The following is a 22,369-nucleotide window of genomic DNA, read 5'->3' as shown; positions in this document are numbered from 1 at the left end:
CTCCTGGCTCTGCCTCCTGAGTGCTGGGATTAAAGGTGTGCCTCACCTCTGCCTGGCTACATAAAACTTTCTAAGGACAAAGTAATTTCACAGCTGTGGTCACCCCCCAAGAAGCAGGGATGGTAGGAAGCTCACACAGTGAGAAGCCCATTGTACTTTATAACATGTATCAGATGTTACATTTAAAAGGTAGTGAGGCTGAGTGTAATGGAGCCTTTATTCTAGGGAGGCTGAGGCAGGGGGATTAAAGGAAGTCTAAGTCCAGCCTAGGCTATAGCATGAGTTTTAAGCTAGCCTAAGTTATAGTAGGATAACCCATCTCATAACCAACAGCAATGAGAAGTGGGTGTGGGGTCATGGACCTGGTTTTGGACCCATACCCTGAGTTGGACAGGGCTAGAGGAATGGCAGAGCCGAGAGTCATACACTGAGTTAGATGGGCTGAGGGACTGGAGCAGCTGAGTGTCTAGTGATAACAGTAGTAGCTGACATCAGTGTGTACTGACTGGAGAGAGAACAGACAGACAACTGTTCCCAGATGCTTCCTTAACAAACCCCTGTCCTTCATCACCCCGTCCAGGAATCATTTGCCTGTTTAGTGCACAGTCACTGAGCTCCTTGCCCCCAGGTGCTCTACTGTGTACATGTATACAAGGACCACCTGTAGGGATGCTCACCGCAACATTCAGTAGTAGTGAGGAGTTACAGTTCACCTAAGTGTGCGTAGAGGAGAGCAAAGCACCATGTAATAAAAGCAGTGAAAAAGAATTGAACTAGAGCCAGTTGTTGGAGGCTCTATATAAATTTCAGTGTGGAATCACAAGTAAGGTCTAATACGTTCATCACGTGCCCAACAGTGCTGTGGCGATTAATGGAAGTATTTATGAGGACTGGAAACACAAGTTCAAAATAATGGCTCCCTCCTAAAAGAGAAAGGGGATTGTAACTCTAGGACTTTACAGATGCCTTTGGCTATGTTTTAAAAGTTTTATTTCTTTTTTAAAAATTAATCTAGGCACCAGGCAGTGATGATACATGCCTTTAATTCCAGCACTTGGGAGGCAGAGGCAGGTGGATCCCTGAGTTTGAGGCCGGCCTGGTCTACAGAGTGAGTTCTAGAACAGCCAGGGCTAAAACCCTGTCTTGAAAAACAAAGAACAAAACGTAATCTAGGAATAGGGAACTAGTAGAGTGCTTGCCTAGCATGTGTAAAGCCCTGGGTTGATCCCTAGCACCATATAAACTGTGCATAGTGCTGCATACCTCTAATTCCAGCACTCAGTAGGTGAAGCAGGAGAATCAGAAACTCAAGTTCTTCCCTAGCTGCATAGTTTTTTAAAGCTAGCCTGGGCTACATAGACCCTATCGCCCAAAAAAAAAAAAAAAAAAAATCTATAGGGAGAATAGTGATTTGTAATTTAGAAAACTTGAATGATAGGTTTTAAAAAAGGAACCAAATGTGCTGCCAAAAAAAAAAATCTATAGGGAGAATAGTGATTTATAATTTAGAAAACTTGAATGATAGGTTTTTAAAAAGGAACCAAATGTGCTGCCAGAGCAATGGCAGACAGTGGGAACAGTTGTGCTTACAGGGTAAGTGTAACCTCCATACTAACTGTGAGATAGGAGAGTCCCGTTCTATTACTAACTACCTAGGAACAGTAGACACTAGGTCAAGTCATGGGAAGGAGGAAAGATTCCAGACCTTGACTGAGGCCGCACAGCTGAGGGCTACAGAGCTGGGATTTGGACCCAAGTGGTCTCACTGCTGAGCCCTGAGGAGGGATGCGAGGAGGACACATACAGCTTCTTGAGGAATTGAGCATGGGGATTGTTTATTTGTGTCTTCTATAGGAAATGATTCGGCTAGATGAAGTTCCTAATCTGAGTTCCTTAGTATCCAATTTCGATCAGCAGCAGCTTGCTAATTTCTGCCGGATTCTGGCTGTCACCATTTCAGAGATGGACACAGGGAATGACGACAAACACACGCTTCTTGCCAAAAATGCTCAGCAGAAGAAGAGCTTGAGCTTGGGGCCTTCTGCAGCTGAAATCAACCAAGGTAAAGAGTTCTCAACATTTCCAGGCTGTAGTTGAGATCTTTCTTCAATCACCTGGCTCTTAATATCTCTTTGCAATCTGTGTATTAGGGCTTCTGGGGTCCATTTGGAGGATGTAAATTTTGTGTCTATTTTTTGTTTCAGGACAAAGTTCAATAGCTTTAATCAGGTTTTTTAATGGATCTAGAAGTTCAAAAAACTCACTGTCTATTTAGAATTACAAATGCTTATGTTTTAAGTTTTCTTATAGACAGTATATACTGTGTTTTTCATGGCCATATTGTGGTAACAGAAGATCAAGACAGCCCATATGTTCATCAGTGAGAGGCTACTTACATTATGGAATGTTTGTATAATGAAAAATGGTATAGGTTTAAAAAGAGTGATGATATATCTATAGACTGGTATAAGAAAATCTACAAAATATATTCATTATAAAAAGGGAAATGTAGGTCCAGTACTGTAGCTCAGTGGTAGAGGGTGCTTGCTTAGCACAGGCCCTGGGTTCAGTGCCTAGCAGTCAAGGTAGGTGGGGAGTAAGAGGATAAAAAGGATGGAATACTTTTACCGTAAGACAGGGGCGGTGAATAAAACTGCATGGTAGTTTGTTTGCATACAGTATTTGTAAAGAAACTGAAGGATACAAAGAATTGTCAAGTGCTTGCCTACTAGCAAGTGAGTGACAGTATTTCTGGAACTTCTTACTGTATGCTTCTTGATTTAGAGCACCGAATTTAAGTTACTTAAACAAGAACAAGAACCCTCACGATTCTAATCTACTCCACTTACTCTCTTTAGTGATGTCGGGGGTTAAACTCAGTGCCTTGTGTATACTAAGCAAGCGTGAGATGGATGCGCTAACCCCCATTTTCAGATAAGGGCTCTTCAAGTTTGCCCAGGGTAGCCTTGAACTCACTATGACTCTAGGCTGGCCTCCAATTGAGCCACCTATGTAGCTGAGTTTTTTGTTTGCTTTTTTTAAAAAATTTTTATTTTATTTTATATGTGTGTGAGTTTTACCTACATGTATGTCTATGTACCATGTGTATGCCTGGTGCCTGCAGAGGCCAGAAGCGGGTGTTAGATCCCTTGGGACTGGCATTTCAGCTGGTTTTGAACTACCATAAAGATGCTGGGAATTGGGCTGGGCGGTGGTGGCGCACGCCTTTAATCCCAGCACTCGGGAGGCAGAGCCAGGTGGATCTCTGTAAGTTCGAGGCCAGCCTGGGCTACCAAGTGAGTTCCAGGTAAGGCGCAAAGCTACACAGAGAAACCCTGTCTCGAAAAACCAAAAAAAAAAAAAAAAAGATGCTGGGAATTGAACCCTAGTCCTTTGGAAAAGTAGTCAGTGCTCTTAACTGCTAAGCCATATCTCCAGCCCCAGTAGCTGAGATTTTAGGCCTGTGCTGCCATGCCTGGCCTTACCTTATGGCTCTCTTTTCAGCAGAAAAATAACTGTTATGTTGACGGAGTATTCTTCCCAGAGCTGGGTGGAAGAGTGTAGATGATTTAATTGAATCATTTGCATGTCTTTTAAGTTAGTCGTTGACAGTTAACAGCTAGATATTAGAATTCAAGCTGTTGACACAGCTCAAATTTATTAAAATTTATTATTATTAAAATAATAAAAATGCAGTAGAAAATCATTACCATCCCAAGGTAGCATCCTCACAATGCTCTGTAAATAATACTTTGTTTTTTAGCCATTTGGCTGGGTGCATGTAAACTTATTTAAGTGAAAATAGCATTACCCATCATCTTGGGGGACTAAGATAATCTAGCCAACTGGTTTTGATTGATTCATAACTCCAAGGCGACTTTTCTTTGATTTGGGGTGTTGAAAAAAGAAAGTTTATATATAAAATAGCTAGGTTCACTTGCCTGCTTATGTGGCTGTTCTGTTAGATAATCTGTGTGCAGTGTCTGTCTGTAGCTGATAGGATGAAGTCTAACTGTTGTAGTGTGTGAACTTATGCAGCATAGGTTGGGGGAAGGTTCTGTAAGCCAGAGCTTTCTCTTTTTTATCACATTTACTTATTCACTCTGTGTGTTTGTGGGGTGGAGGGAGCTCATACAAGGGTATGTGTACATGTACCACGGCAGGTGCATGAAGGTCAGAGTTGGTTCTTTCTTTCCGTCATATGGGTTCTGGGGATGAAACCCAGGTCATCAGGCACCACCTGGAGTTGATGCAGAATCTAACCGTTTCTGACTCTGGCCATAATTCCTGTTCCTTGTCCTAAACCCACATATGTCTTCCGTAGTCAGATGCTCTAAGAAGGCCAAACTAGTAAACATAATAATATAATAATAATAAGCCAGGTGTGGTGGCACATGCCTTTAATTCCAACACTCAGGAGACAGAGACAGGCAGAGCTCTGTTAGTTCAAGTTTTAATTTAGTAGTTTTTATACTCCAAAGTTTCTCAACAGCTACTGTTTGCTCATCAGCAGTCAATTAAAGTTAATAACATCATACAGGATCCAGTCTCCCTGTATATTTCCCAGCTCCACATGGCTTATTTTATTATTTTTAAACTATTATTATTTTTTATGACTGTCTATATCCTTTTTCTTTTTTTTTTCTTAAGCCTACACACGTTATTAAACAAACTGTTTAAAGGTTTTTTCCATCTGAACCTGCTTTACTGTATACCTGTAACCTTTTCTGTCTGCACGAGCAAAACCTTAAACTACTGTGCAGCTTAGCTCCTAGTGTGCTGGTGACTCAAGCCCATAGGCAGCAGCTGGGAGATGGTCTCTGTACCACTGCCTGCATGAGAAACTGCTGTTCCAGGAAGCCACGTTTGACTCTTTTTGTGTGTTTGAAACCTTTTTTCAGTTCTTATGTGGAAATATGTGCCCCCACTTTGGACACAGTTATAGTGAGTCTTTCTCTGCCCCACCTGCCAGCTCCCAGATAACCAACTGGAGACTTCTTACCAATTATGAAAGCTTGGCCAATAGTTTAGGCTTCTTTCTAACTAGCTTTTATAACTTAAATTAACCCATTTCTATTAATTTATGTGCTGCCACATGTCTCATGACTTGTTAGCTCATTTCTTACATGTCCTGCTTCCTCTGCATCTGGCTGGTAATTCTGCCTTCTTCCCAGCATTCTCTGCTCCGAAAATCCTTCCTAGGTATTGGCCTTATAGCTTTTTACTAAATCAGTCACAGTGACATATCTTCACACAGTGTAAAGGAATATTCCACAGCAGTCTAACATCCAAGATGGCTCAGAGGTTAAGAGCACTGACTGCTCTTCCAGAGGTCCTGAGTTCAATTCCCAGCAACCACATGATGGCTCACAACCATCTGTAATGAGATCTAGCGTCCTCTTCTGTATACATAATAAATAAATTAAAAAAAAAGATTTTATTTTATTTTTTAAAATGTATATTGTGTTGTATATGCCATGTATGTGTGGGTTCCCCAGAAGCCAGAAGTGGGTATCAGATTCCCTAGAACTGGAGTTACAGGCCCCTCAGTGTGGGTCCTGGGAATTTGTAGCATGAATTCCTAAATGGTCTTAATAAAAAACCCAGAGCCAAAAATTGGGGTAAATACTGAAAGATAAGAGAGACAAAGGAACAAGTCACCTCTTACCACTAGGACTCCTCAGCCTGAAAAGCTTTCCTCAGCCGAAAGACTTTAGTTCCTGTCTTCTCATGCCTTATGTATGTTTCTCTGCCCACCCATATCATTTCTGGTCTCAGCTTTCCTAGTGCTGGTATTAAAGGCGTGTGACTCCCAAGTATTGGGAGTGTGTCACCACTGCACTGCCTGGCTCGGTTTCTCTCCTAGACTGAGTCAATCTCATGGAGTCCAGAGTGGCTTTGATCTCACAGAGATCCGAGTACTAGGGTTAAAAGTATGTGCCACCACTGCCTGGCTTCTATGTTTAATCTAGTGGCTTGTTCTGTTCTCTGATCTTCAAGCAAATTTATTAGGATACACAGTATATCACCACATTTCCCCTTTTTTGTCTAAAATAATAAAAAGAGGTTATAACTAATATAAGAAAAAGTATATAAAATAAGTACAATAAGTATATACAATATATATAGTCAACAATTACATTATCAATGTCCAGTCCATAAACATTTGACAAATTCAGAGAAAATATTCCATTATCTATCCTAATTGGTGAGTCCAAAATGTCGTACCTAATTTACTTTCTATCCTAACTTGTATTACCAACCAAATACTATCTTTTGATATCTTTCAAACTTATATACTTTACACCTCTTTAGTGTGTTTCTTTTCTGAATTTCTTTTTTTTTTTAAGATTTATTTATTTATTACGTATACAGTGTTCTGTCTGCATATACACCTGCACACCAGAAGAGTGCACCAGATCTCATTACAGATGGTTGTGAGCCATCATGTGGTTGCTGGGAATTGAACTCATGACCTCTGGAAGAGCAGCCAGTGCTATTAACCTCTGAGCCATCTCTCCAGCCCCTTTCTGAATTTCTTAACAAGGAATACTAACTATCTAGTCTTCAACTCCCTCAGAGGCTCAAGTCAGAAATAATATTACCTAAGTAAGCAGTAAGTAGGCAACTTCCAAAAAAATGTGAGAAATGACAGAAATAGCTGGCTACCTGGACAGTCACCCAAGGTTCCTCTGCAACATTGGGGCATCCTTCTTCGACCTACAGGCTTAGCATATCTGACAGACTTATCTGTGAAGCAGCATTTTCTGAAGAGCTACCTTGTCTTGACAGTCCTTTCTTTTATGTCCTGCTTATCCCATTTGGACAGCATACTGTCAGCAGTCAAGGCAAGGGCAGTTTCTTGTCCAGTGGCTAACTTTTGCCACAAAGAAAGTAAATGCCATAATGGAGTTTCTTCGATGCCCATCATCTTCTCTAAAGTAGATTGGTGTTGCCAGGAGCAGACGTGTCTGTAGTAGAATATTTTAAGGTGTGTTACTTTTATTTATGTTGCATTTGTTTAACTCTGTGAAGCTGTGTTACTGTGCTTAAACACCTGATGGTCTAATAAAGAACTGGCCAATAGCAAGGCAGGAGAAAGGATAGGTGGGGCTGGCAGGCAGAGAGTATATGTAGAAGGAAAAAAATGGGAGGAGAGAGCTAGATCTAGCAGCCAGAGGAGGAGGACTCTAGGGGCCAGCCACTCAGCTACTCAGCAAGCCATGGAGTAAGAGTAAGATTTATAGAAGTAAGAGAATGAGAAAAGCCCAGAGGCAAAAGATAGATGGGTTAATTTAAGGAAAGCTGACTAGAAACTAAGCCAAGCAAAGACTGGGCATTCATAATTGAGAATAAGCCTCCGTGTGTAATTTACTTGGGAGCTGGGTGGCGGGCCCCCTAGAAAAGAGTAAAAACAACCAACAACACATGTCTCATAGTCATAAAAAAAACTATGGTATTAAAACATCTTAAATGCCGTATTCTGTAGGTCTCTGAAGTGTTTGACGATGACCTATCTAAAATATATCTGTTTGACCTTGAAAACATACCTAACCTGACTACAAGTTTGATTGTAATAGGTGGCTAACTACTAACCTGTACTTCTTTATATCCTAATTAGTTGGCAATAATAACTTTTGAGGACTAGCAATTTGCATTACATTGTTAAATGAACTGTATAGGCACAGTACCTTGAACAAGATTAGAAGTATCTACAGTATTTTCTAACAAAATTAATCTTAACTTTGTATCACTATACAAAATTTGTATACAGTATACAAAAATCCAATCCAGTGTAAATATTTAAAACTAGTAGTTGCTATTTAAAAGTAGATTCAGTAATCTACCTTTTTATCTTATGTCTATATTCCTGTTTTTTCTTTTCAGAGTAAATTCAACAATCGCCCTTTCATCCAATCATTTCTATATCTTTTTTTTTTCAGAGTAGATTCAATAATCTACCTTTTTATCCTATCATTTCTGTATAATACATTTCTGTATTATATCCCACTTTCTTCTTTTAGAAAGAGATTGACTATGACCAATAACAATTTTTAACCAACCACTAAACAAAGACAAACATCCATAATCTATTTTTGGGGAATGTGGGCGTAGTTTTCTAGGCTACTTCCTGCTGATTGGGGGATGCTAGTAATCATATGGGGACACAAAGAAAATTTTGGATTATGGTCAAGTTCTGATTGGAGTAGTCTGTGAGGCTATATCATCTCAGCTAGCCATCTCAAAATTGTCCTGAGCAGTTTATATTCCAAAGATGATCTTTGAGTGGTGTTGTCAGCTTAATGGTATTATCATTGTCCTGATGGAATGGTTGTTGTGGGGTCCTATCATCTTTTTGGAGACTTCAAAGTCACTCACTGTTCGGCATGGTCATGGTTCACTGCCGAAAATCTTTTTCCTGGAACATTTTTTTCTAGATGATTTGTCCTTTTTCTTCAGATGTCTCATTTGTCCAGTGTTCTTCAGATTCCTTAGCCTTCATTCTCCTGAAAGACAAAAACAAAACCCTTCCCCAACCCTAACTTTGGGGAGGCTCCCTTTTGACAAGTCATATCTAATCTAATGAAAAGCATTTGTTAGTCATATAAGTTAGTTTAAATTGAATGGTCATGCTGGTTGATGAACTATCACCTCTTCTAATTAAGAGGTCTCTCTTGTTCAAATTGAACCTTTATCAATTTTGATTGTATCCATAGCTTTTCTTCTTCTGTGGAAACAAAAGCAAAACCTTGTCCCCAATGTAACATGTATCCTGGTTTCCATTCTGAGGTCAGCACATCTTTAAAGCATACAGGCTGATTTAATTCCATAGTTTTTCTATTATCCAGTGTCTCTCCACAGCTGTTGTTCCTTTCTCATTAGCATTGAGAAAATTCAAAGTTAACAGAGCATTATATAATCTATTTCTGGGGTTTTTGGTTACCCCTTTCTGTTTATTTAGCATATCCTTTAGAGTTTGATTTGATCTTTCTATGACTGCTTGGCCTGTAGGATTGTGTGGTATATGTAATATGCTTTATATTGCAATAAGCAAAAAACTGTTTCATTTTACCAGAGACATATAATGGAGCATTGTCAGTTTTAATTTGTACAGGTATACCTATGATGGCCATAACTTCTAGCAAATACGTGATTACAGAATCAGCCTTTTTGGAAGTTGCCAATTGAAATTCTGAATAGGTATCAACGGTGTGGTATATGTATTTCAATTTTCCAAATTCTACAAAATGAAACACATCCATCTGCCAGATTGCATTCCTCTGAGTACCCTTTGGGTTACATCCTTCTAGTAGTGGAGTCTGATTGTATAAAGAACAAGTAAGACATTTCCTTATAATTTCCTTGGCTTGTTGCCAGGTTATGGAAAAATCCTTTTTCAAACCCTTACTATTGACATGATGTTTATGCAATTCTGAGGCCTCCAGCACATTTCCTATCAATAATTGATCAATCTTGTCATTACCTTGTGCTAGAGGGCCTGGTAGACCTCTATAGGATCAGATGTGTGTTATATAAGGGATGATTCCTATTCCTGATTATTTCTTGTAACTGAATAAGTAACGAAGTTAATTCTGACTCATCAGGGATAAATTCAGCACTTTCAATATATAAAACCACTCTTTCTGCATAGGGTACACAATATTTTACCACAGAATTGAATTTGAGTTCTTTGGAAGACCACCACGCTCACCACCACACTCAGTTTTTGAAGTGTTGTTTCTGTTCTGTTTTGTTCATAAGCAGCCACTGTAAATACTCAGATTATATGTCTCCATTCTTTTTTTCTGGTGCTAAGAATTAAACACAGGGCCTAATGCTACCTAGATATGCTCAATACCGAGCTACACCCCAACCCTGCTTCTGTTCCTTAAATTTTTTTTGGGGGGGGAGAGATTAAATCAATATTGTTTAATAATTTTAATTTTTCTCCTTAAAACAAGTTTTTTAAAGAACTATATATAAATATGTCATTTTTAAAGTCTGTTATATTCTTTATGGAGTTAGCTATATGTGATCAGTTTGCTGTTGATAGACATTTAGTGATTTCTGTATTACAAAAAGAACATGGTTGAATATCTGCACAGATTTTTGTGTGTGTGCATGCAAATGCCAGACATCACCTGTGGCTCTTCTTCCTCAGGGACTGTCCACCTTGATTTTTGAGGCGAGATCTCCCACCTGGGACCTTGTCCTCTTAGTTTTTTGTAAATTTCACTCGGCTAGGGTCAAATGGAAAGACGAACCTCAATTGAGAGAACACCTCCTTCAGGTTGCCTGTAGACAAGTCTTTTGGGGGGTAGGGGGCATTTTCTTAACTGATAATTGACAGAGAAGGGCTCAGAATACTGTGGTGATGCCACCCCTAGGACCATATCCTGGGTAGTATAAGAAAGAGGTCTGAGTGAGCCAGTAAGCAGCACTCCTCCATGGCCTCTGCTTCAGTTCCTGCCTCCAGGTTCCTGCCTTGCTTGACTTCCTTTCCTGACTTTGTCAGTCATGGACAGTTAACCTGGAAGAAGAAGAAGAAATAAACCCTTTCCCCTCAAGTTGCTTTGGTTGTGGTGTTTTATCATAGAAATACTAACCAAGACAGACCTGTGGCTTGCCAGTTAGGCTAGACTGGCTCTGAGGGGCAACTTCTTCCATCGTGCCAGGGATGGAACTCAGGTCCTCCTCGTGCTTGTGTGGCAGACACTGTACTTACTGAGTTGTCTCTCCACCCTCTCAACACAGATATTCTCATAATGAAAAATTTACCAACAATGAGCCTTCAACTCAAATACACACATTAAAAGCATAAAGTTATTTTTATTTATATCCCCACTTAGAGCCAGGTTCCCTGCACATCTAAAATCTAAACTTGTTTCTGAAGTTTATTGCTATTTTATTTTGGCTTGGCTTTTTTTTTTTTTTTTTTTTTTTTTTTTTTTGGAGACAGAGTTTCTCTGTGTATCCCTGGCTATACTGGATCTCGCTCTGTAGACCAGGCTGGCCTCAAACTCACAGAGATCCACCTGCCTCTGCCTCCCAAGTGCTAAGATTAAAGGTGTGTGCCACCACCCAGCTACTTATTTTTTAGTGTGTGTGTGTGTGTGTGTGTGTGTGTTGCCTGCATGTATGTCTGTACACCACTTGGGTACCTGGTGCCCAAGAAGGCCAGAAGAGGGCATCATAGCCTTGGAACTGGAATTATGGTCAGTTGAGAGCTACTGTGTGGTCCTGGGAATTGAACCCAGGTCCTCTGAAAGAGCAGCCTGATTAGGCCTCTGAGCCATCTCTCCAGCCCCTTGGTACTTTGTTTTTAAAAGGGTACTCTAGCTGCTATCATAGTAGACCCTTTCCTGGCTGGATAGGGTAGCACATATCTATAATCCTAGCACTTGGGATTGGGAATTGAAGGCCAGCCTGGGTCCTGGAGACTGTCTCTACAGAAGAAAACAACAATGGAAGGACAAAGGAATCATCCCTGCCATGGTCAGGGCTGTAGAGCTTCTGTGAATTCTTTCTCTTTCTTTCCTTGCAGCGGCTCTTCTCAGCATCCCTGGCTTCGTGGAGCGGCTTTGCAAACTGGCCACTAGGAAAGTGTCAGAGTCAACGGGCACAGCCAGCTTCCTTCAGGAGCTGGAGGAATGGTACACGTGGCTAGACAATGCGTTGGTACTAGATGCCCTGATGAGGGTGGCCAGTGAGGAGTCTGAGCACAATCAAGGTACTTTCTAGGGGGTCCCCTGAATGGTGAGTTTTTCCGGACCCCTTGGAGACATTGTTGGTCCCCTTTCTGTGGAAAATTAAGAGTTGCTTACAGTAGAAATTTCCTTAAGGTGGTCCTATACCAGGACTGTATTAAAACTTTAATAAGGGGCTGGAGAGATGGCTCAGAGGTTAAGAGCACTGACTGTTCTTCCAGAGGTCCTGAGTTCAATTCCCAGCAACCACATGGTGGCTCACAACCATCTATAATGAGATCTGGTGTCCTCTTCTGGCCTGCAGTTATACATGCTGTATACATAATAAATAAATAAATCTTTAAAAAAAAACTTTAATAAGTTCCACTTCACTTCATAAAAAGAAGAAATAAAAAAAATCTGCATTTGTCTAATAAATAAATAGATTGAATTAGGGGTGCAAAAGCAGCTCAAAATAAGAGCCACATGGCTTCACTGGTGAAGTCTACCAACATTTAAGTTCTTCCGTAAAGCAAACACTTCTCAACTCATTCTTTGAGACAAGTTTTACCCTTAAAACCAAAGAGATCACAAGAAAAGAAACTTACAGACTAATATCTTACGCATATAGATGTACAGATCTACCCCCCCCCCCAAAAAAAAAGAAACTTCTGTAGCCAATTAAGTGGCCTCCTTGGGAGTGTACATGGCCTGTTGCCTATATAGGTTGCCCTAAGGGACGCTGGGGACAATGTTCATGTCTCTGACATCTCAGTTGTCAGGCTCCAGACAGGTATGCAGGGTGCCTTTGGGAAGCCTAGGGAGTACATAGCAAACGGAAGGGAAAGCCTTCCTGACTAGATTTCACGGTGGCTTCACAGACACCACAGACACAGGTGAGCAGATAGTCATAGATAAATCAGACTTGATAAAAGTCTTGAAAACATCACCAAGAAGCTGAAAAGACTGACCTACAGAACAGAACATTTTTACAAATCACGTATGAAATAAGGGACTGATATAGAATATATAAAGAAGTCTAGGGGTGTGATTTGCCTAGCACATGTGAGACCCTGTGTTCAGTGCCCGGTACTGACCAAAAGAGCTAATTAATTAACTGAAGAAAAGAGCATGGGACTGAGGAAATGCCCAGCAGTTGAGAACCCTGCTTATTGCTCTTCAGGGGACCTGAATTTCAGGGATCCAGAGCCCTTGTCTGGCCTCTCACAGATACGAACATGAACGTGGTTTTTTTTGTTTTGTTTTTTTTGTTTTTTTTTAAAAAAGTGTGTATTCCCCCAAATATTGTGCATGCTAATAAACTTATTTGGGTCAGAGACAGAGCAGCCACAATATTAAGCATAAAGGATAGGCAGTGGTAACACACGCCTTTAATCCTAGCATTCCAGAGGCAGAAATCCATGTGTTCAAGGATATAGCCAAGCATGGTGACTCACGCCTTTAATCCCAGAAAGCGAGCCTTTAATCCCAGGGAGTGATGGTAGAAAGCAGAAAGGTATATAAGGCGTGAGGACCAGAAACTAGAAGCATTTGGCTGGTTAAGCATTTGGCTGGTTAGGCATTTGGCCTGGTTAAGCATTCAGGCTTTTGAGCAGCAATTCAGCTGAGACCCATTCTGGATGAGGACTCAGAGGCCTCCAGTCTGAGGAAACAAGACCAGCTGAGGATCCGGCGATGTGAGGTAGCTGTGGCTTGTTCTGTATCTCTGATCTTCCAGCTTCACCCCAATACCTGGCTCACAGGTTTGATTTTATTAATAAGACTAAGATTCCTGCTACAAAAGTGTATAAAGAATACCCATAGAGGAAGACTAAAAAGACAACTCATTCCAAAATACAGACAGGGATCCAAATAGACATTTCTCTAAACAGGAAAAAATGGCCAAACACACATGAAAAGCTGCCTGACTGACAGTTGGATGGCAATGAGGAATCCATCTGCTGAGTGTGGGGTACACACCCTTAGTCCCAGCACATGGAAGGCAGTGGCAGGTGGATGTCTGAGTTCAAGGCTGTCTTGATCAACATAGCAAGTTCAGGCTAGACCGGCCTACAGAGTGAGACCTTCCCTCAAATTAATTAATTTTAATTAAAAATTTTAAAAAACGCGGGGGGGGGGGGGGGGCGGCACACGCCTTTGATCCCAGCACTCGGGAGGCAGAGGCAGGAGGATCTCTTATATGTTCGAGGACAGCCTGGTCTACAGAGAGTTCCAGGGCAACCAGGGCTACACAGAGAAACCTTGTATCAAAAAACCAAATAAATAAAAGATAAATAAAAACAAAAAGCTCCAGTTATCTATATCCAGTTATAGATAACAAGTATATTATATATCTCAAAAAATCTTAAAGAATTTTGGAGCCGGGCGGTGGTGGCGCACGCCTTTAATCCCAGCACTCGGGAGGCAGAGGCAGGCGGATCTCTGTGAGTTTGAGGCCAGCCTGGTCTCCAAAGTGAGTTCCAGGAAAGGTGCAAAGCTACACAGAGAAACCCTGTCTCGAAAAAACCAAAAAAAAAAAAAAAAAAAAAAAAAAATTGGATGTTTGAAAAGATAACGTTTAACTTAAATCATTCAGTAAGCAATGTACATATATGTATCTATCTTATCAAAACTTTGTATAATATGCCCCATTACTAGGAACAGTTTGTTTTTATGTATTAGTTAACTTTTTTAATTTCTAAATTACAGCAGACAAGCATTAGCAGAAGAATTTTTTATTTTACTTTATTCAGCATCCTCGTATGTTGCTGACTTGTGTAGGCATTGTTCTAAGCACCTTCCATATGTTAATTCTTCCTATCCTTAGAACAGTAGCAGGTAGTTGCTACGACATCACCTCTGTCTCACAAAGGAGGATGACTAGGCAGCACAAAGAAATCATCCAACTTCCCTGACGGCACAGGGCCAGGCTCAGCGTCTGTGCGCTTAACCACTGCGCCATGCTGCATCTTATTATCTTCGTGCATCACTGTCTGTTTTCAGAGCTCTTCCTAAGAATCCAGTGCTGGACTCTTGTGAAGTGGGTAATAAAGTGAATGAGCAGTATTACCTAAGGGACAATCTTACAGAAGAACCCCTCATGCTGTCAGCAGTGTATAGACAGCACCAAACACTTGGTCACTGGAGACCTGAAGAGTGTTCTCCACAGTTTGCTGCCAGACATCTGACTGATTGGTGACAAGAAGTACCAGAGAGAGGCTACTGCACTGGCTGTGTTAAAATGCTGTACTTGATGTTGGAGAGTACAGAATTGCAGAGCCTTCCCTAGGTTTCTAAGCTGCTCTTGTAGGTGTAAGGAAGTTTCCTGGCTTTTAAAATGTCTAATGAGGGTTTGAGTTCTGTCTCATGGCTCTTTAATTCCAGTCTCTTCACAGCAGGCCTGTGGGTAGAGCAAGTTTTCTCAGGAGCCAGACCTCACCCATCATACGGGGGCTCTGCCAGCCCCCACTGTGTTCCCTCCTCTAGGCGCTTCAGAGGAGAATGCGCTGCCACACACCTCAGCCAGGACCCAGCTGCCCCAGTCAATGAAGATTATGCATGAGATCATGTACAAACTGGAAGTGCTCTATGTCCTCTGTGTGCTGCTGATGGGGCGTCAGCGAAACCAGGTGGGTGCTCCCCCAGCTTCAGAATGGGAGAGATGAAAGCAAACACTGCGTGACCCATGGAGTGCCAGGTGTACCTCCACCAGGCCGTGTCAGCGTGGCACTCTCCAGCCCAGCAAAGTCTATGTGTTATTCGCCTCCTTGTAAGGAAACCAGACTGATTCTAGATTCTAGATTCTAGAGCCTAGAGTGTCTGCTCTGGGCTTCAGGCAGCATTTCTAGATAGTGACTGTGCAAGCCAAGAGCAAGCCTTTATTTTAGTAATGTAAGATTAAAGACTGATGCTGTGTGCTGGGCATGGTGGCATAGGCCTTTAATCCCAGTATTAAGGAGACAGAGGCAAGCAGATCTCTGTGAGTTTGAGGCCAGCCTGGTCTACATAGTGAGTTTCTAGACAGCCAGGGCTACACAGAGAAACCTTATCTCGAGAGAAAAAAAAAAAAAAGACTGACTCTGTGAAGAGCACACCAATTGGTTAACTAATATCAAATGGTCAGCCCTGAAAACGTACATAGAAGTAACATTATGTAGACTGCGCAGGTTGTATTTATTTATTCAGAAATACACACACACACACACACACACACACACACACACACACACACACGTCTATAACAACAATTAAAGAGGAAGCCATGAATTGAAAGAGCAAGAGGGAAGGGATACAGGGGAGGTTTGGAGAGAGAAAAGGGAAAAGAGAAATGATGTAATTATAGTCTCAAAAAATTAAAACATTATCTTAAAAAAAAAATCTGGCCCTGTCAGTGCAGTAGAGCAGCTGCTACTCTGAGGTGAGATCAGGGTGCTGGGGCAGAGCCTAGAAGGATGCCCACTTATGAAACCTGAGTAGATGTGGGGGAGTGGGGGCTCCCTAAGCCTTGAAGTAGGAGAGAGGAACAAGATTGTCTTTTACTCAGCTTTTCATTGCCATGATGACATCTGTAGAAACAGTTTAAAGGGAGGAAAGGTTTACTGAAGCTCATGGTTTCAGAGGCCCATGTAACTAGGCCACACATCATGACTGAAAGGTGTGCAGAGCAAAACTGCTTACTTCAAGGCAAGCAGGAAGGCCTAAATAATGCCCTCCATGAGTTCCCCTGTGACCTACTCCTTCCAGCTAGGTCCAGTGGTGAGCTGGAAAGAGGCAAACCAAGGATAAGATGCCTGAATTTGTGGTATTTCCTTAGCTGACCTTATCTAGAACAGTCTTGCTGGGCTTCACTGCCCACAGAGTAACAATAATTGATCATAGGGTCGATTCCAGTCTCCTTCATTCTCTGGCTATTCATATGACAGGGATAGTCTGTTCCTAACAAGAGGTAGCAAGGGGTTTGTTTCATGTTATGTAAAAATATTTAGTAGGCACATCATTCCCATAGTTGATACAAATTAGTGTCAGTGGAGCCTGTCTCCCTTCTGGGCCTCCGTGTACTGGAACACATCTGAGTTATCCATTGTCAGTATTTCCTTCTGTAGCTCTTTTATACTTTTTTTTTTTAATTTATTTATTATGTATACAGTGTTCTGTCTGCATGTATGCCTGCAGGCCAGAAGAGGGCACCAGATCTCATTACAGATGGCTGTGAGCCACCATGTGGTTGCTGGGAATTGAACTCAGGACCTCTGGAGGAGCAGCCAGTGCTCTTAACCTCTGAGCCATCTCTCCAGCCCCTAGCTCTTTCATACTTACGAAGCAAATGCAACTTTCATACATTCAGCTGAATACAAGACACATTTCCTTCCATGTATTCTTTGATGGTTCAGCTCACTACATGTGAAAGACTTATCATTTATCCCATCATTTGGATGTGTTGTTATTTGTTTAAGTGTAAATTATGTCTGTGTTGGGTATTATAGATAATACTTCCACCACTGATGCTGCAAATATGTCATTTATCATATGTAAGGGTCCTCTAATGATAAAAGGAGAATTTTTGGCCAAGGAAACATAGATTTGTGAATCTAGGGGATTATGCCAAACTATCCTCTTGCAGGTGGTACCAGCATGCTCTGTCATCGGTGTCCAGGTCGCCAAAATGGTGCTGACTTTGGCATTGATAACCAGACACCTGAGAAAGGGTTGTTTTTTGTTCGTGGTTTCACACATGTTGTTTAATTGTAGTAAGGAGGGTGTGGTAGAGCAGAGCAATTCATTCATGACAGCCAGAAACAAAGGGGAAAGCAGGAAGACACTGGATCTTACTTCCTAAAGTTTCTAAAACCCCCAAAGTAGAACCTCCAGCTGAGCACTGAGCACAGAGCCCTTTACTTTATAAGCCTTGGGGGGGGGGGGGAAGTGTGTATGTGTGCATGCGTACCACACATACATATATACTGGTGTCCATGGAGGCCAGGAGAGGACACCAGATTCCCTGGAGCTGGAGATGTGAGCCACCTGACATGGATGCTGGGAACCAAACTCAGGTCCTCTGGTGACTGACAAGGAAGGGCTAGATGAAAGTGAGACCAAACTCAGCAGGGAAACCATTAAACCTGTAGCCCTGTGTTTAGAATAGGGAGTGTAGTGTCTTGAGGTGAGCTCCAGTGGCTTGGGAGCTTCGCCCTGTGTCCTTGTCATTGCAGCCTTCATGGCATCCCTCCTGGACAGGCTCTAAACCTTGCCTGCAGCTCTCTTCTGTAGTTGCTGTAGATACATCATGAGGTCTCCATCACAGCTGAGTTCATGCATCACCCTCCTCTAGGCCTTCCTTTGAAGTCTCAATGAAAGCCTCAATGATTCCATAACTCTTGCATACTACATGTCCAAAAACCAGTATAACGTGAGCTGGGCATAGTGTTGTAAATCTATAATCCCAGCTCTTAGGAGGAGAAGGAATGAGGATCACAAGTTCAGAGCCAGTCTGGACTGTAAAGCGAGACACTGTCATAAAAACAAAGCAAAAATCTAATACCCTGTGAGTGGTATTAAGGGGTGCAACTAATTCAGGTAATGGCTAGGTCTCCCTTGGACCATAAGTACAGTGGTCTTTGAGTGTCTGGGAAGCTGAACCTGGGAGAGTACTTCTATAGATGGCCCTGTGTGAGCAAAGCACCCTGTCCTCTTGTCTGCTGTCAGAAGAATGCTTCGAATGAGCTTCTGACCTTATACCTGAGCCTGGGACAGGTGGGCTCCCTCTAACCCTGGAGGTGCCTATTAGGTATGTTCCCTGTCTTTTCTGTTCCTGTGCAGAGTGCTTGGCTTCTTTTTAATGGCCCTAATCTCTTTCCCAACCACATCCTCTTTATCCACAACTTTCAATTCCTTCTTTTTCTGAATAACTCACTTTGCTTTATAAGTTCTCTGCTCTTTGCTCCCAGTTTTCACTATAAAATTAGCTAGAAGCAGCCATCAATAACCATGCCACAGCCCAAATGCTAATGCTGTAGTTGGAAGTTTCTCTGGTATCCCGCCTGGCCCCAAGGTCAGGACAATTCTCTCCTACCCACAGTCCCACAGCCACTTATAAAATAATCACTCAGAGGCTTATATTAATTACAAACTGTGTGGCCTATGGCTTCAGCTTATGCTAGCTAGCTCTTTCAACTAAATTCAACCCATTCCTATGAATCTATATGTTGCCATGTGGCTGTGGTGTTACTGGTCTGCTGGCATCTTGTTGCTCCTTCGACAGTGGGCCTGCATCTCTCCTGACTCAGCCCTTCTCTCTATATCTCTGCTTGGATTTCCTGCCTGGCTATAAGCTTTCTTGTCATAGGCCAAAACAGTTTTATTTATTATTCAATGGGAGCCACACATATTCACAGCATACAGAAAGACACCTCACAGCACTATGCTGTCTTAAAATTTCCTCTTCCAATTAGTCTATCACCTTTAAACTCAGTCTCCTACAAAGCTTTAGGATATGGGCAAATATAAGCAAAATATTTGCCAGAATGTATTGGGAATGATCTCTAAATCCTATTCCCACTGAAACCTTGTGAGCAGTCTTATTTTTGTTGTTTTGTTTTGTTTTTTTGAGACAGGGTTTCTCTGTGTAACCCTGACTGTCCTGACTCACTTTGTAGACCAGGTTGGCCTCGAACTCAGAGAGATCCACCTACCTCTGCCTCCCAAATGCTGAGCTTAAAGTTGTGTGCACCATGCCTGGCTTTGTGAGCAGTCTGTCTCTGTGGTCTGCTTTTCTACGGTATTCTGGTGTTTTGAGCTCCTATTAGAACCTCCTGTTCAGCTGTACATGTTTTCTTTATTAGGTTTTTGTGTCACTATGAAAAGCAGTCTGAAGGAGGAAGATTTCTTTTGGCTCACTATTTTAGAGGTGTCTCGTGGTGAGAACAGTGGTACAACAGAACAGTCCCCGTTGTGAAAATGGGGAACCAGAGAAAAAGACAGGGACAAGATACTCTGATGGATCTACCCGTCATCTACTTCCTCCTATAAGTCCCTCCTCCTCCTCGATTTGAGACCCTCCTGAAGTAGTGCTACCTACCAGCTGTGAGCTGACACAGTTACAGATGCCAAAGGCACATGAGACTTGGTCTCCTTTGCCTGTCGGAAAAAGCAAGATTGTTTGAGATACGAATTTTTCTCCATGGTGAGGTTGAGCTTTTCTTGTGATTAAGAACATTTTCTTGGTGCTGGAGAGATGGCTCAGTGATTAAGAGTGGCTGTTCTTCCAGAGGACCCCAGTTTGATTCCTAGCAGGCAGTTCACAGCTGTCTGTAAATTCAGCTCCAGGGGATCCGACACTCTTCACCTTCATGGACACTGGACACACTACGATGCATAGACATGTATGCAGGCAGAACACCCATACACATATAATAATAAAAACAAGTTAAAGACCATATTGTCTTTTTTTCTTTTAGGTGTATGGGTGTTCTGCCTAACCGTGTGGCCATACACTGAGTGTGTGTGGTACCCGTAAATGCCAGAAGAGGGTAATGGATCATCAGTGACTGGAGTTACAGAAGGTTGTAAACAGCCATGGAGATGTTGAGAATCAAAGCCAGGTCCTCTAGAGGAGTAGCTAGTGCTTTTAACCACTGAGCCATCTCTCTAACCCTTAAAACCATTTTCTAGCTGAGCATGGTGGCCCATGCCTTTAATCCTAGCTTTCAGGAGGCAGAGGTAGGTGGATCTCTGAGTTTGAAGCCAACCTGAACTACAAAGCAAGTTCCAGGACAGCCAGGGCTACACAGAAAAACCCTGTCTTTTAAAAAATAACAAACAAACAAACAAACAAAACACAAAACAAAGCAACAACAAAAATTTTTCTAAGCCAAATAAGATGGCTCACTCCTCATAGTGAGTTGCAGGCCAGCCTATAACTGCATCTCCAGAGGACCTGATGTGCTTTCTAGCTTCTGAGGGCACCAGCACATACGTGCACATACTCACATGGACATGCACATACATTTTTAAGGGTATTTTTCTGTGCAGTCAGGGTAGAGGCTGTGTGGATGCTGTCTTTAAATGGCAGCACTCAGTTCTAACAATTGCTTTCTTCATCCTGAGGATGGCTGTATGTGCGGAGGAGAGGCCTTGCTGATCTTGGGCACACATTGGTCTCACTGTAGGCTCACTATTTCTCCCTTCCCACCCCACACAGGTCCACAGGATGATTGCTGAGTTCAAGTTGATCCCAGGACTCAATAATTTGTTTGACAAACTGATTTGGAGGAAACATTCAGCGTCTGCCCTTGTCCTGCATGGTCACAACCAGAACTGTGACTGTAGCCCGGTAAGCAAGAGAGCCTGGGAACATGCAGGATATTAATTACTAAGAGTTACCTGTTTTGAGAGCCACTGCTGACCCTCAGGGTCTCGTTCTTGAAGATGGGAGCAGAAAGGAAGTTTTTGTTTCTCAGATCGTTGAACTGAGAATCAGAAGTCCTTTGCCACTCAGCTTTTCAGAAAAATTTGACTGAGTCACAGAATCTCAGAGCTTCTGTTTTCTTGGACACAAAGGGCAATGTGCCTGCTGGCCTCAGCACAACCTTCCCACACCATTGGCAGGAAAGTGCTCCAAGACCTGAAACTCTGTAATCAGCAGAACCTGGTGCCCTGGGTTCCTGACCCTGCATTTCTTCAGTGCCCTGCCTCCTGCTTTGTCCTTCTCTTTGGCCTTGTCAGATTGCTTTTCCTTCTGTCCATTTGAGTTAATAATTTAAAAGGAGTATAGTTTATATGTGTAGATAACATGTCTGACTTAGTCAGAAACCAATTGGTCTTTGTTTGCTATGTAAACACACTACATCTTCTGTTTTTCCTTTTGCAATTTATCTCTTTAATGGTTTGCCAGTTACTTTCCTTTGGTCCCTTGGAGATGCTCCTGTGGTGCCATTAGCTTGTGTTTGGGTCCTCACACCTTCAGAGTGGCACGTCCCCCATTTTGTGATGTTTGGGAGGAGGCCAGCCTGGGGACCTGTGCAGCCTCTGCCCTGGACACTCTTGAGCCAGTGTTTTAGGAGGAGTCTGTTTTTATGTTTAATTTCTTGGCCCTGCCCCTCAGTTAGGATGCTTATTTCTCCTGGGCAGCTCCCACCAGCCAAGCCTAAGCGGGTCAGGCTTCCTGCCCAGCTCTCTGGCTCACAGGTTGGCTCTGTCTGATCACTGCAGGACCCTGAAGCCAAAGCCTTGTTGTGACCAGCCCTCTCTCTCATCCATATGCCACCTCCCTTAGCTCCTATGCATCTCTGCTTGGGCTCTGTGGGCCAGGCCTTTCTGATTCCTGTAGGTTTCCCTTTCTCATTTCTAAATTAGCCTTACATGTAAAAGGACTTAAGTTAATTTTTTAATTCTAATATGCTAGGAAAAGGTCTACATTAGTTTACCTTGACTCTGGTCAGCTATGAATGTCTGACTGTTCAACTAAAGAAAAACCCCACTGTGCTTGAGGACAGGGACTCAAAAGAAGCAGTGTTGCAAGACAGGGATCTCACCAGAGCCCACCCTTGTTTTATGTAGAAGTACCAGGACTAATGTAGCTTTAATGTGTGTTACAGGACATTACCTTGAAGATCCAGTTTTTGAGGCTTCTCCAGAGTTTCAGTGACCACCATGAGTAAGTATGTGTGGCCTGTAATCTATAGGCA

General features: G+C 42.2%; 1 protein-coding gene across 2 annotated transcripts in view; it reads left to right on the top strand.

The window, feature by feature from the left end:
- Trpc4ap (transient receptor potential cation channel subfamily C member 4 associated protein) overlaps nt 1–22,369 on the top strand; it is a 75,090-nt gene that overhangs the window by 38,794 nt on the left and 13,927 nt on the right. Inside the window, exons 7-11 of one of the 2 annotated variants that reach the window (XM_059261727.1) lie at nt 1,855–2,062; nt 11,546–11,731; nt 15,150–15,316; nt 20,884–21,015; nt 22,280–22,338. In XM_059261727.1, the coding sequence (XP_059117710.1) occupies nt 1,855–2,062; nt 11,546–11,731; nt 15,150–15,316; nt 20,884–21,015; nt 22,280–22,338 (752 nt within the window). The remainder of the gene's footprint in view (nt 1–1,854; nt 2,063–11,545; nt 11,732–15,149; nt 15,317–20,883; nt 21,016–22,279; nt 22,339–22,369) is intronic. The other variant, XM_059261728.1, reaches the window with a different exon arrangement.

Source organism: Peromyscus eremicus, chromosome 4 (assembly GCF_949786415.1).
Source record: "Peromyscus eremicus chromosome 4, PerEre_H2_v1, whole genome shotgun sequence".
NCBI classification, from domain to species: Eukaryota; Metazoa; Chordata; class Mammalia; order Rodentia; family Cricetidae; genus Peromyscus; species Peromyscus eremicus.
Note: the sequence above shows the minus strand (reverse complement) of the source record. Positions and strands in the feature narration are given on the sequence as shown.